Source organism: Coptis chinensis, chromosome 9, assembly GCF_015680905.1.
Source record: "Coptis chinensis isolate HL-2020 chromosome 9, ASM1568090v1, whole genome shotgun sequence".
NCBI classification, from domain to species: domain Eukaryota; kingdom Viridiplantae; phylum Streptophyta; class Magnoliopsida; order Ranunculales; family Ranunculaceae; genus Coptis; species Coptis chinensis.
The window spans coordinates 56698923-56713319 of NC_141464.1; the positions used below are offsets into that span (position 1 = coordinate 56698923).

At 37.1% G+C, this 14397-nt stretch overlaps 1 protein-coding gene across 1 annotated transcript; it reads left to right on the forward strand.

The window, feature by feature from the left end:
• Nucleotides 1-225: 225 nt before the first annotated feature.
• On the forward strand, nt 226-5399 carry LOC147476869 (pre-mRNA-splicing factor SLU7-B-like). Its single transcript, XM_086583011.1, has 8 exons — nt 226-339; nt 451-503; nt 874-986; nt 1308-1727; nt 4069-4146; nt 4919-4997; nt 5112-5211; nt 5311-5399. The coding sequence occupies exons 4-8, from the start codon at nt 1342-1344 to the stop codon at nt 5316-5318; spliced, it is 651 nt and encodes a 216-aa protein (XP_086439137.1). The 5' UTR covers nt 226-339; nt 451-503; nt 874-986; nt 1308-1341; the 3' UTR covers nt 5319-5399.
• Nucleotides 5400-14397: the final 8998 nt, after the last annotated feature.

Here is a 14397-nt window from a genome sequence, read left to right on the forward strand (position 1 = left end):
CTTTTGCATATTCTCCCACATATTTTGACCGTAGCAAATGGGTTTATCTTCATTCCGTGACTTTAATACTTTTACCCGCGGTTTAAATGTTTACTTGGACCGTGGAGTGCACTCCTGAAGAGAAACCGTTGGTACCCATTTTTAGATCCAGGACGGATGTTCCATGCATTTTGACCGTAGGAATAGGGCTACAAAATAATTCCAACACACAGATATTAAGTTCCCCACAGCTTCTCCCCCACCGCCACATGCCTTTTCTCCTTCCCCCACTTAGCTTCTCCCCCACCGCCAGTTACTTTTTCTCCTTCCCCACCACCACTTACCTTTTCACCTTACTTTGTAAGTTCCATCTTTAGACAATTGTTTAATTTTTTTTTTTTAAAAGTAAGGATTTTGATGGCTTTCTTTTCTTCTATGTTCTTTTTCTCTAATTGTGTTGTTGGCGTGCAGATTTGAAGAGGATATTTGGGCTGATTTGAAATTCGTTTTGCAAGCCTTAACAGGTAACTGTATACCTATTAAACTTATCCACCTACTCTTCTTTTTCTTCTTCTCTTTCTCCTTCTCTCATCTTAATAGATTTTACAGGAATCTTATGAACTTAAAATGGTTTTCAGAAATTTGTGAAGGCATATATTTCAAATGGTGTTCAGAACATCAAATTTTTATTTCAAGCACCGATTTTTATTACAATTTTCATTGTTTTATCTTTCGTTTGTGCTGGAATGGTTGAAAGCTAGCTTGTAAGTCTCATAGGTATTACCTGGAAACAACTAATACCTATGAGATATTTGTATTTTTTTCTTCTTCTTGTGCATTTGCGTTGTTATTTATGTATGTATTAAAACTTTTCTTTGTGTTCTGTTATGTTAGAGTTTGAAACATTAAAGGAAATGGAAGTCTGATCCAAATTACACTAAAGCTTGGTATGACAGAGGTGCAAAAGTTCATCAGGCGGAAAAGTATAGGAAGGGTGCTTGTGAGAAGTAAGTAGATTTTATTTTTGGTTTAATAAGTAAATGTCAATATTCTACCTTAGAATTTGGAGGTTTTATATTCCATCATTAGGTGGAGTTGACATAGTTTAGACTATGAAATTTATCAAATGGAAAAATAGGTTCACTTTCTTTTTTGCCTTCAAAATATAAAAATGAGTTGTCAAAATCTTGTATGGAAGGCTTTAATTTATAATTGATGAGACCATAAGCCCGTTTCATGTATACTGTTTATGTACTTATCAAGTACTGTCTAAATGAAAAAATGTGGTGCATTGTATTGATTGAATGAATCATCTTATCTTGTCACAGTTGTGGTGCAATCACACATGATGGAAAGGCGTGCATGGATAGGCCTCGGAAAAAAGGAGCAAAATGGACGAATATGTACATAGCACCTGATGAAAAGATCGAGACTTTTGAGCTTGATTACGTTGGCAAGCGGGATCGTTGGAATGGGTATGACACGGCAACATTTGCTCATGTCATTGAAATATACAAAGCAAGGGATGAGGCCAGGAGGAAATACTTGAAAGAGCAGCAGCGGAAAAAGTTAGAGGAGAAAAACAGTAATCCTAGTGAACAAGTTGAGGTTAGTGAGGAGGAGGAGGATGAAGATGAAGATTCATTGAAGGTAGATGAAGCAAAGGTGGACGAGAGCAAACAAATGGACTTTGCAAAGGTTGAAAAGTGTGTGCGCACCACTGGAGGTGGCAGCACAGGAACTGTAAGGTAAGTGTTTTGCTTATTTCTAAACTATGTCTAGGAGAATGGTCTGTCTTCAGATAGTCTCCCCCACTCTCTCACACACACAGCCATACACTAATTTATGTAGTTGACTAGTTTTCCTGCATCTTGAGTAGCGGTTTTTGTAGTTTATGCATCTCGAACCTTTAACTGAAGTTATTGATTTCGTGGAACTTGCAAATTCGTTGAGGATACAACAAAAATACCTTTTGAATCTTAACGCCAATTCTGCCCATTATGATCCCAAAACATGGTCTATCGTGAAGTTCCTCTTCGGACGATGATCCTAATGAGAAGTTTTACTGAGTGAGTGTTTAAACTTTACACTTCGATTCATTAATATACACACCTTACTTGTGGTGTTAATCAATTTGAGTTTTGTTCTTCGTGGTGACAATCAAGATATAACAAGTGGTCAAGCAAATGGAGTTCAAGCGGCTTAATGTTCATGCTTGGGAACTATATGAAAAAGGGCAAGATGTTCATATCACGGTAGCTCCTTCTCAGTTTGAACTCATCGTATAAGAATTATAAGGTTATCAAGGAGAAATTAAAGTCTAAAACAAAAGATACAATTATGGAGAAGTATGGAAATGCAGCAGCTGAAGAAGAAATTCCTAAAGAACTTCTCTTAGGACAAAGTGAGAAACAAGTTAAATATGATCGTGCTGGTAGAGTGATTAAAGACCAGGTAAGTTGTTTAACATTTATTCATGTATATGTTCATTGGTTCCCTTGTTTCATTGCCGAGCCTTAGTGTTTGGAAACCCCTTTTAGTCTTCAACAACACTTTTCATTCCCGCTTCAATTTGGATGGCATCTTTTTTCGCAAATTAAACTTCTATGGATAGGTATATCTGTCTTAGTTCACTTATTCACTTAAGCTGCAGACTAGCAGAGCTGTTGGCACTCTGCGGTCAATGTAGTCTGATGGGTCTCAACTCTCAAGTTCCATTCATTGGACAGTATGAAATAGTTGAAATGGTCAACTTGAGTTCTCAGTTGTCTACTTAGGTGATCTATGGTTTCCAGGTTTTTTGGTCCCTTTAGGCATCTCGCTTGCCTTAAATATATGATGTGCAGTCGATTATGATCCCGGCTCTATATTTAGTGATTTTAAATCCTTTTATGGATTAATGCCCCCTCAATCTATTTTAGGACTGGTCTATCATTTTGTAACAACTCGATATTTCTCGTATTTCGTTTTTTTTTCTAAATTTTGATGATTTTGAGATGTAGCTGTTCTCACATATATATATGGTATTTGGAGAGAGACAAGACTTCCAAGAAGTAAGTATGAGGAGGATGTCTATATTAACAACCATACATGTGTATGGGGTTCTTGATGGAAAGATAATCGGTGGGGTTACAAATCTGCAAGCAAATAATCGAACAGCCTAATGCGACCGGGCAAATTGGAATTGAGGCTGCCAAAGCGACTCTGATCTTATGAAAGCTAACATTGCTCGTAAAAGAGGCCACTCAAGGTGAGTCTCAAGGCTATAAAAAGATCGCCTGTAAAAGATAGACATGCTTTTAAGTTGCTAAAATTATAAAATCAAAGAATTAAAAACCAAAGGGTTTGTCATGATAAATTGATTTTACAAGTGGGGTCAGAATTGCTTATTAATTGAACCAGATGTAATCTTTATCTAGTCGGTAATTGCCTTCTTTTTGTATTTATAATTTCACCGAACATTGAATATTGTCTTTTGATGTTAAACTATAGTGAATATAAAATTTGAAGGAATGTCCATTGAAAATTGTTTTTTTGTTTTTCTTCTTTGACGTTTTTAAAAATACTTGCAATGTGTAGCCTAACATGTCTTAAATCTTACAGAGGATCCTACACCTGTAGAACACAAAAATCTTGCTACTTGAGGAACTGATGTGCCTGATGGTGTGGTTTTTGACAAGAATAAAACTTGCTGATTCACTTAAAAAGGTTTGTGTGTCCGTTGTTATTCCTTTTCCTATTATATGCTTATTGCGTCAACAGTTGGCTATATATGTACGTGTTTTTTGCTTGAAACTCAAATTTTACCTTAAGAAGCTCTTGATCTCAACTTAAAACACATTCAAGCTTCAACTTATTTTGTGCTTGGAATGGTCGAGTTGAGGTACAAACCATCCCATTGTAAGAAATGAAAGCAAGAATTGTTTATAGTTATATATATATTTTTTCTACTTGTATTTAGGTTGAATGAGAGCATTGATTCGAAGGAAATGGAACAAATACAGTAAGTGGGTTCCTTATCAGTTTATTTTTAGAGTAATAATTTAATTACTTAATAGCCTTTTCTTTTGTTTGTATGTTGATCTTTAGAGATGGAATGTACGTTAGAGTTCATGGAGCATTGAAAGTATTTCAGGGTAAAATCCAGTTGAACACATTTTCCATCAAGTATGCAATTCATGAACTTATTAAGCTCTTTGAATGCAAATATTCACTTGGTAAGTATTCGTTCCCGAGTTTGTAAAATGGACTTGAGGCAAGTGTTCTTGGCCTATCATTTTACAGTTTCACTACATCCATGCACTAGTCATTCCTTGATTGTTTAATATCTTGCTTTAAAGAGCTTAATAAGCAAGATATTAATCAATCAACGAAGAAGACATTCATAGACTTGATGTGAATAATTTGGATTTTGGACATTGACAGGGGAGGATTCACATGTACACTAACTCTGGCCATAGCAAGGCTATCTGCTGAAGAAAAAAGTACTACCCAGAATTTGTTTAGCCCACCACTTCACACAAAAAAAAATTGTTCCCCAATTTTATCGCATTTTCAATTGGAACTACATGTTAAGCACTCCTATTGTATGTGAACATATAGGTATTACTCTTAATAGTTTTTATAGAGTTTATTTGGAGATGGGATTTTATGGGATATAAAGTACATCAAGATGTTAATTATATTTAAGTTTGATGTATTTTATAACTATGTTTAGAACCTCTTTCCAATTTTGCCTAAACTTAGATTGTTGGAAGATTACATCTTTACAACGGGCTTTAAGGGAAATCTGAAATATATTCACTCACTCTTAAGTCGCAACTTGGGAACTCCAGTGTTGTATGCGAGGGAGGATGCATCCTATTTGGGGAGGGACTTACTATCGATATGCTGCTAGTTTGTTTAAAGGAAAATCTTGAGACTGAACATTCTTTTTCAGGCCTGTCACAAACTTCAATGAAATTGCTTACCACTTCATTGAGTGCATATATGTGCACCTCTACAACTCTAAATTACAGGTAATTGTCACTTATCTCGATGAACATGTCTATCTTTAACATAATTTTGTATGCTTTTGACACCTCACATCTACATTTTTTTTTATTAATGTGGTGTGTTTCCATTTAAATCAGATGAAAGGTAGTGCACAGATTCAACCCCATGCGACCAATTCTGCTACAAGCAGGAACTTGTCAACGGGATATCAAGGAGCTGGGTCAATAGCATATCAAGGTGTTCCAAATCAAGCAAGACACGAATTGGGTCTTACGTTTCCTTCCAATTTCCTTTTCTTTTTCAAATGTATTTAATGGAATGTTTTCCAATTTGTAGGTTTATGAGCAACAGTATAGCTGCGACGGAATCAGTGGGACATCTAAGATGGTGCTTGATTATTTGCAGCTCTCTGCAAACCTATAAGTTAGGTGACAAAACTAACCCCTTTTATTTTTCTTTTCCTGCGGACAATTATAATTATCATTGTGCACTAGATGTCTCTGGTTCCTTTCTAATCACTTGGTGTGAATGGTCCTTGATAGTGCAGATTGTATATGTAGTGCTTTTCTAGATTTCTCCGAAGTGTCTTACTAATGAATTTTGGTCCGTTCGCATCTCTTTGCCTTAATTTCAGTGCTGGCGATGAGGGGGTACATATAAATGAACTTGCCCAGCATCTTAAAAAGTTCCATTACAGAAAATCAGGTATCTCTTCTCTCCCCCCCCCCCCCCCAACACACACACACGCATAGAGCTTTATGGTTTTTAAACCTTCAGCTGTCAAAATTCAACATCTTCATCGATACTATCCAAGACTAGACAATACATACAGTTTTTTGTTTAGGACACCTTGCATTTCTGATTTTGGTATTCAATCATTTGACACAGGCATTTAAGCAAACGTTTGCTCCTTTTGGTATGTGTAGAGAATCTATCGGATTACTGGAAAATGAAGGCGTGATTTACACAACAATCGACAAGAACCACTATAAGTCTGCTTTAAATGGTTGAATGCTCTTTCTTCTTCGAGTTCATCAGTGTTTGTGATTTGGTTTTTTAATCCACTTTGTCATGTTGTAGCTTTGTCCCTTTTATTATTTTCAGTTTTATTTTGTTCTCTAAAAGTTGTAGATCCTACTATGTTGTAAGAGAAATCGAGATAGTTGACGAAAGCTTACAATATTTAATTAATTTGCTAGGTCTCTGTTGATTGCCAGGATTTGCAGGTGAAATAGGAATTAAAATATCAATATTTTTTTTAAAAATAAATAACTCTGCCACGGCCCATAGCCGTCGCAAAAGAACCTTTTCCCATGGTCGTCCACTTTACCCACGGTCAAATAACAACGGGCCAAAAACCAAAATTCACGACGCAAACACCAAAGCCCACGCATTAAGACCATAGGAAATATCTTTCCCCACGGACTATAACCGTCGGTAAAATTAATCTTTACCTACGGAATCAAACCGTGGGAAATACTGACCTTTTCCGACGGCTTTTCCTACGGTTTAAAACCGTGGCAATACCGACGGCAATGACTGACGCAAAGACCGTCGCTATTGGTGGGCTTTACCGACGGTCATGACTGTCGGCAGACCATTCCCGACGCATAAAAAGCCCACGGTCCTCCGACGGTCCAAAACTGTGGGAAAAGGTTCCTTTTCCCACGGTTTTGAACCGTGGCGTAAAACTTGTTTTCTTGTAGTATAAAGGGAATTGATCCAAAGATTTGCACTCACATAATTCATCTGGAAGAGAATTCTAAGACTTCTAGAGAATCACAGCGTCGTTTAAGCCCAGCTATGAAAGAAGTAGTGCGGGAAGAGATCTTACGATTACTGGATGCCGGAATCATTTATCCTATATATGACAGCGAATGGGTTAGTCATATCCATGTAGTACCAAAGAAATCTGGGATTACAATGGTCTGTAATGCAGATGGAGAGTTAATTCCATAACGAATTCCTATCATGTGAATGATTTGTATTGATTATAGGAAGTTGAATGTTGTCACAAGGAAAGATCATTTTTCTCTGCCATTTATTGATCAGATGCTTGAACGCCTAACAGGACATGCTTATTACTGTTTCTTGGATGGGTACTCAGGATATTTTCATATTTTAATTGATGAAACCGATCAAGAAAAGACCACCATCACTTGCCCTTACGAAACTCGGAACCTATGCTTATGCACGTATGTCATTCGGTCTCTGCAATGCACCTGCCACATTTCAACGCTGCAGGTTACACATTTTTAGTGATATGGTGGAGAGCTTCATAGAAGTTTTTATGGATGATTTTTCTCTCTATGGGGATTCCTTCGACGATTGTCTATCCAACATTTCTAAAGTATTGGCACGTTGTCAGGAAAAAAATCTAGTCTTCAATTGGGAGAAGTGTCACTTCATGGTAAAAAAAGGGAATAGTGTTAGGTCACATTGTGTCTAAAAATGGTATAGAGGTCGATAAAGCTAAAATAGATAAAATTTCTACTCTACCTAATCCGCGGACCATCCGTGATATATGAGCCTTTTTAGGCCACGCTGGTTTTTATAGAAGATTCATTCAAAATTTCTCAAAAACTACTAAACCTTTAACCAATCTTCTTATAAAAGATACACCCTTTGAGTTTAATTCGGATTGCATACAGTCTTTTGAAACTGATAAAATGTAAAATTATAATAGTTTACCTACGAAATGAACGATGAAACTCAAAACGTAAGTAAACTAAAACTATTTACGAGTCTATATTTTATCAAAGTTTCTACTCTCAATTCTATCGAAATAGAGTGGAGTAACAAATTCGTTCCACTCCTAGTTCTCTAGCATGGAATGTTTTCTAATCTAATTAATCGGTCTTAAGTCTAATGAGAGCTTTACGAAGGGTGTTATACTACGATACAATATGAAATTGATTATGTTGAATTTAAACTACGAATGCTATGGAAATATGATTGTTTTTTAATCTAGATAAAGGATTAGAGGGGAATTGAATCCTCCTCGAATCCAACTTAATAACCTAGTATAGATTCTTGTATCTCGATTCTCACGTTCTTACGGTAAGAATTTCGAGTTCTAATCCCTAGTGTTCATGGCATTTCTACCAAATACTAACTAGCATGTGAGGTCGTCCACCCATTCTCATGGCGAATCACGACCTTCTAGAGTGGAATAGATTCTACAACGCTTCTACACTATACCACTAAGTTTTCATCAAGACTTCATCAACCCCTCTAATGGAGATTTTAGCCTTGAGTCATCAACCCATCATTTCCCATTAAATTATAATTACGCATCATATTAAAATTATAACTTAACTAATTTAACTAACAATGTTTCAATCTACTTAAACTACGAAATGATAATCAACAAGAATTAAAACTAGATCTATAAATTGAAATAACAAAAATCGAAATTGACAAAATAACTATTTTATTTATCTAATCAATCAAGAACAATGATTCAAAGACTTAATCTAAAACAAGAATTGACAATGGAACTTAAACTTAATTACTCTACTGAAAACTAGATCTAGACTTCTATATAGTTTTAGGTCTAACTAGCTACCATTAACAAAGAGTTAAGCTTTGGTTTTTATACTTTCAGATCCAAAAATCGTGCATGGGCTTGGAGCCATATTTTGGGCCAAAGAATCAGGCCCAAAACCCAATTCTTTCAGTCCAAAAAGGCCTCTTCAGCTGCAGTTTGCTTCAACAGACTTTTTGTCCACTTCTGCTCCTCTTATTGGATCAAGGCTTTAACCATTGGAAAGCTCCTTCCGAGCCGGTCGTTTTGACATAAGGTAGGCCCCATTCCGAGGTCTGAGTTCAAAGATACGGCCTTTCGAAGTTCTGCTGACTTGTGTGCTGTTTCTGCCCGAGTCGACTTTTCAGCTTTTGACCGGGCTTTAGAAAGGCTTTGTCTTCTTGAATCTTGGCCTTTAATCACGGAACTCCTTAGTAACCGACCTTTGCTCCTTTATCTCGCTAAAGTGGCACATTTTTGCACATAATGGACTTTGAAACCTAAAATGCATAAAAACACGTAATCAGTGTTAACTCTTAATTTTTACTCACATAATTGGTCTAATAGTATGATCTATTCTGAGGGTTAAAACTACAGTTTGGGCTCTTATCAAACCACCCCAAACAGCATTTTGCTTGTCTTCAAGCAAAGATGAGAAATTAGAATAAGTGACCAAAATGGAGTTTTAGCTACTCTCGTTTCGCTGAGTGCGATTGCATTGACCATATGCAACAAGGCCTTAAACCACTAGAAATTCCCTAGTGGATGAGTTATAGCCTCGTGAAAGTTTTCCAGTGAAGGTACTCACAAACTTCAACTATACTACAACGACTAAGAAATAAAACTATTGTTTCCTCATTCATGTCTCAACTATCTATACATCTCACTAGCAAATGAATAAGAATAACCAAGTCAAAAACCTAAACTAATATATGCATAATAATCAATCATCTATGATACAAATATATATATTATAAGTAATACCATGAAATACCTAGCAGGTTCGTTTCTGAAAACTCGGAATAGCGTCCTTAAGTAGGTCCTCACATAAATGTCAAGACAAAAACCACTCTGATTTTTCCGCTCAAGTTTCGCTACTCCAGTGTGCAATGGGCACACTTTACCTTACAATCTCAATGACAACAAGGAAACCGGAGTCGATCAAACACATCTGCCACTTACTATCACACTAACCTATTCCTAATTGAGCTAGAGGTCTTTATTAGGTGTTGCGGGGATTAGGAGATAGTTTAAGAAGGAAGGAAATGGATATTCAAAAGGACAAGTCCGAGATAGTAGAGTCTTCATATTATGTAACTTAGAAAAACTTGTTATTTACTTTTGCTTCTACACTTTGTTTCCATCCTTAGCCATATTTTTTTTCTTTTTCTTTGGCTTTTAACTCCTTTTATTCTATTTTTTCGGAGTTTTTATTTTATTTCTATTTTTATTTTTCTTTTCTTTGGATGGAAACTTCTTTTCTTTACTTTCTGAAGCAATTAACTAACTTTTGTTTACACCGGTTTTTCTCTTCTTCTTTCTTCCTCATTCTATTCTCAGACTTATTCTAGATTGGGTAGGTTGATTTTTTATTTTGTTTTGTTTTTGTAACAGGGTAAAGGATTTGTGGGTTATGAAAGGCTAAAGAAAGGCTCGAGGGGCTTACTAAGCGGAAAATAATTCATAGGTTTGAATTTCTGGCTATATCGATCCAAAGAGGGCCTAAATTCTCGCTTAGGATATGGCATAGTGATCAAGCAAGTGGACGTGTGATTTCTCTATCCGGATTTTACTTCTCCCTTGTGTCATTTCTCAAATGTTTAGCTCATATAAAGGCTTTAGGCTATATTCTCACAGATTTGTAGAATAAGTACTCTAGCCTAGCTTTCGAAACTTATCGCTAACAATCATAGATACTCATGTAATATATTTATAGATAGATGCAAAGATTATTATCTACATATTAACCTAAGTTTCTAACAATTATTCTGATGCAAAAGCTACGTGAGACTTCTAGATTGTTAAGAGCATAGAGAAAGAAAACAATACCAATATTCCTAAGTGTATAGCATAAACTTATTTATTTATATTTTTTAAAAAATTTAACTTGAAAACAAATGCATGTTATACATATCTATATCCTAGCAGATGCCTTAATTACACGTGTTTCTATGCCCCCAAACAAGAAGCATGCTTTGTCCTCAAAGCATTTAAATAAAGAGGGTAGAAAAAATACCATGGAAACGCGTGAAATTCGGGAACATCTGCAAAACAAGGTTAGAACATACTAATATAGGGAAAATAAAAATACTGATGCAACTCTATAAGAGTTCCACCCATTATGGGGTTAACAGAATTAATTTGCTTGGGACATAAGCAGACAATAACAAAACTAAAAACTTACCTTATCTCCCGCTTAAACATCCTCCTCCTCGGAAAGAGATAAGGTTCCTTCAAGATCCCGCCAGTCTATTATAACTTGCCAAGCTTGCCACCATTTATCATCTACTAATGCTAACCTGTTAAGTGTTATTATGTCTGATGGGATGTACGAGGCGACCAAATGAGGCTGCACCTGCCATCCCGGCCAAGTCATTATTCGCAATGAGCGAACCACCCAATTGGTGGGTCTCATGACTTCAACCCTTTTCCAATCAGTAAATTGTGCACAGAATACAGGTAAACAACTATGCATGATGCGGCTTACCAAAACAGGCATAAGAAGATACTTACACCTCATGCTTTGGGCTCTCTTAAGACTAGCGACTAAAACTCGGGGAATGTCATATCGGCGACGTCCCTCAGCTAAAGCGAGGAAAATGTCGCCAGCAGTACTGTTTGTAGAAATAAACTGCCATTCTCCCAAAATATTCATCAGGATGAATAACATGGTGGTGCCTACGTTTAAGGAAAGGCTACCAAGGGCAATGCTATATCGCCCCTAGTCCATTACTCGAAATACCCCTCCCCCATAATACTCATGGAAATATGTATAATCATAAAGGTATGCATTATCGGTCATATATGCCCATGTGTGAACAGGATCAGGTATTGGTAATCCTGAAACTAAAGCGACCACATTTTTATTGAATTTATGTGTCGTGTCATCGACTACGACGGAGAATTCTTGTTCTCCATCCTGATTACAATAGAATTTAATGTGGTTGTAGAAATAAGCAGTAAGCTGTGGTGAATATGAATCGTCATCACTTACCAATAGATGACGCCATCCTAACTGCAGGATCCTGTGTCGGAACCAATGTCCATAGGTCTCGGTTCCCAACACATCTTCGAAAGACTGTTCAGGTATGACTATAGGAGATGTCATCTCAACGACTCTTTGAACAGTTCCAAAAATCCTAGAATGACCCTCAGAAAATTTAAATTTCCGTGTTTACAGATGGAAGAAGCTGGTGCGCTTTGCTTTGAAGCTGGTCGCTCGTGGGATTTTGGAATTACAGTGTTTGGTGAAGTCGCTCAAAAAGAGGGCTGGTGTCCTCGGCGAAAAATTTCTGAAAGTGTAAAACGTAGCGGGTGCGCTTAACGAAGCGAAAGCGCCGCCAGTAAATGCCAAAACGAAGTTTAGAGGAAAAAGAAGGAAAAGCTTGGAGTGAAAGGTGCGGAATGATGGTGGGGTGTAGTGTGGTTTGTTAGTGTAGAATGAAGGGAGTTTAAATAGGTTCTGAGCTTCCAAAACGAATTGGCAAGTTCCCAAATTGTTTTAAGGCAATTTCCGGAAATAGAAAAATTCCAAACCCGAAAACGGAAACAAACCATTTTCGTGATTTTCTAAAAATCCTGGTATCTTTCATACTGGATTTAGAATAGTAACTTCTAAACTCTCCTAGATTTCATGCTACCACCACACAAATCATAGATATGCCAATATCGGCCAAATTCTCAACCTTTCCTCCAAGACAACTTACAGCAGATGATCATATATCGAATTATGCTCGGTATAAATATAACCACCTCCAAACAAGTCGGGAAGGTAGGATTAATGATAAAAACAAGCAGAACTCGAAAATAACCAATTATCTTAAAACTAAAATTTAAAACCAAACAACATAAAACAAACACAGTAATATTTAAATTTAACTACTGAATTAAAATCCAACTAATAAACAATCAAACAATGAAATAACGGCGAACACAACTAATGGTGAACACCTAGTTATGTGATGAAGATGGACCCTGAGATGGAGATTGGCCCTGGGATGGAGAATGGCTTGAACCATCGTCGCCGGCGACGATGCTCATGCCCGTCGGACTCGGCTAAAACAGAATCCTCCACGGGGTGGCATGCGTCGTAGCATCTCTATTCGAACAAGCGTGGCTTTCCATCTCATCCGAAAATCGCATACTTGGGCTTGGTGATGTCATGGATAGTCTCCAAGTTAGACAAGATATCGTCCTGACCCCTTTCGAACATTTCAAGTCTCGTCTGAAGGTTCGTTTGCTTATTTCGAACTACAATCTGTCTATCTCGGATATTTTCACAAATACCATAAACGCAACGCAAGGCAGTTTGCAACACTTGCATGCGTTCTAAATTCCAACCATGGGTGACGTATATGAAAGTGGAAAAACGCCTAAAAGTGCGTGTTTGACGTAAGTTATGCGAACGAAGGAAATCTAAATTTTAGATAACGTCAACCCAATTGAACTACACTACTGGGCCTAAGCAACACAAATGGAAAGTTCGAGCAATCCGGATGGAAAGATCGACTGCCCACCCCCAAACAAATTTTTAAACACAAAATTTGTTCTAACGTGGGTCGTTTAAAGTCAGATTCCCAAGACTTGTTGGATTGCTATTTCTACGATTTAGAATTTTTTTTATTTTTTATTAGTTTATTATAAGAAAAACGAAAAACAATAAATACATAATTCACCCCATAAAGGAACATGACTCAAAACCCGAGAAAACATGCAAAAGTGGAAAACGTGAATTATGTGAAACGTGGACTTAGGATCCGGTACTTACAACCACACACTCCATAGGGAGGGCCCGGTTACCTGGATGGTGCACTTACCACTATATGGAAGTGAAAGGAAGTACACCAAGGACAAGGATCAATCCTCATAGACAGGGTCCTGTAAAAGGACTTCCTCTACATCAGGGGACAGAAGTTCGTGAAAATGTTTTAACCGTTGACCATTAACTTGAAAGGTACTGTTGTCATTGGGATTTACCAAGGTGATTGCCCCGTAAGGGGTGACTTGATAACTTAAAAAAGGACCGGACCAACGGGTTTTTAGTTTCCACAGGGAAAATATGTAGACGGAGTTGTAAAGCAAGACCTTTTGACCGACCACAAACTCTTTGGCGCAAGATTTGATTATCATGAACACGCTTTCATGTTAGCTTTATAATCCTTCAGCGAGATCGTAAGAATCGCCACGGATTTCTTCAAGCTCATTCAATTGCAACTTGCGTTTGACACCTGCTCATCATTATTGAAGTTAAAGCTTTTTATATCCCACAGAGCACGGTGCTCTAATTCAATGGGCAAATGACATGGTTTCCCAAATACAAGTCTAAAGGGAGACATACCTATAGGAGTTTTGAAAGCAGTTCTATACGCCCATAAGGCATCCGATAGGCACGCTTGACCGATCTTTCCTATCAGGGTTTACAGTTGTTTCTAAAATCTTTTTGATTTCCCTATTAGAAACTTCTACTTGTCCGCTAGTTTGTGGATGATAAGGAGTTGCTACTTTGTGTGTAACTCCATACTTTTTCACTAGGGATGCAACAACTCTGTTGCAAAAATGTGTTCCACCATTACTAATGATGGCTTTAGGAATGCCAAACCGACAGAAAATATATTCTTTAATAAAAAATACAACGGTCTTATGGTCATTGCTACGGCAAGCTAGGGCCTCTATCCATT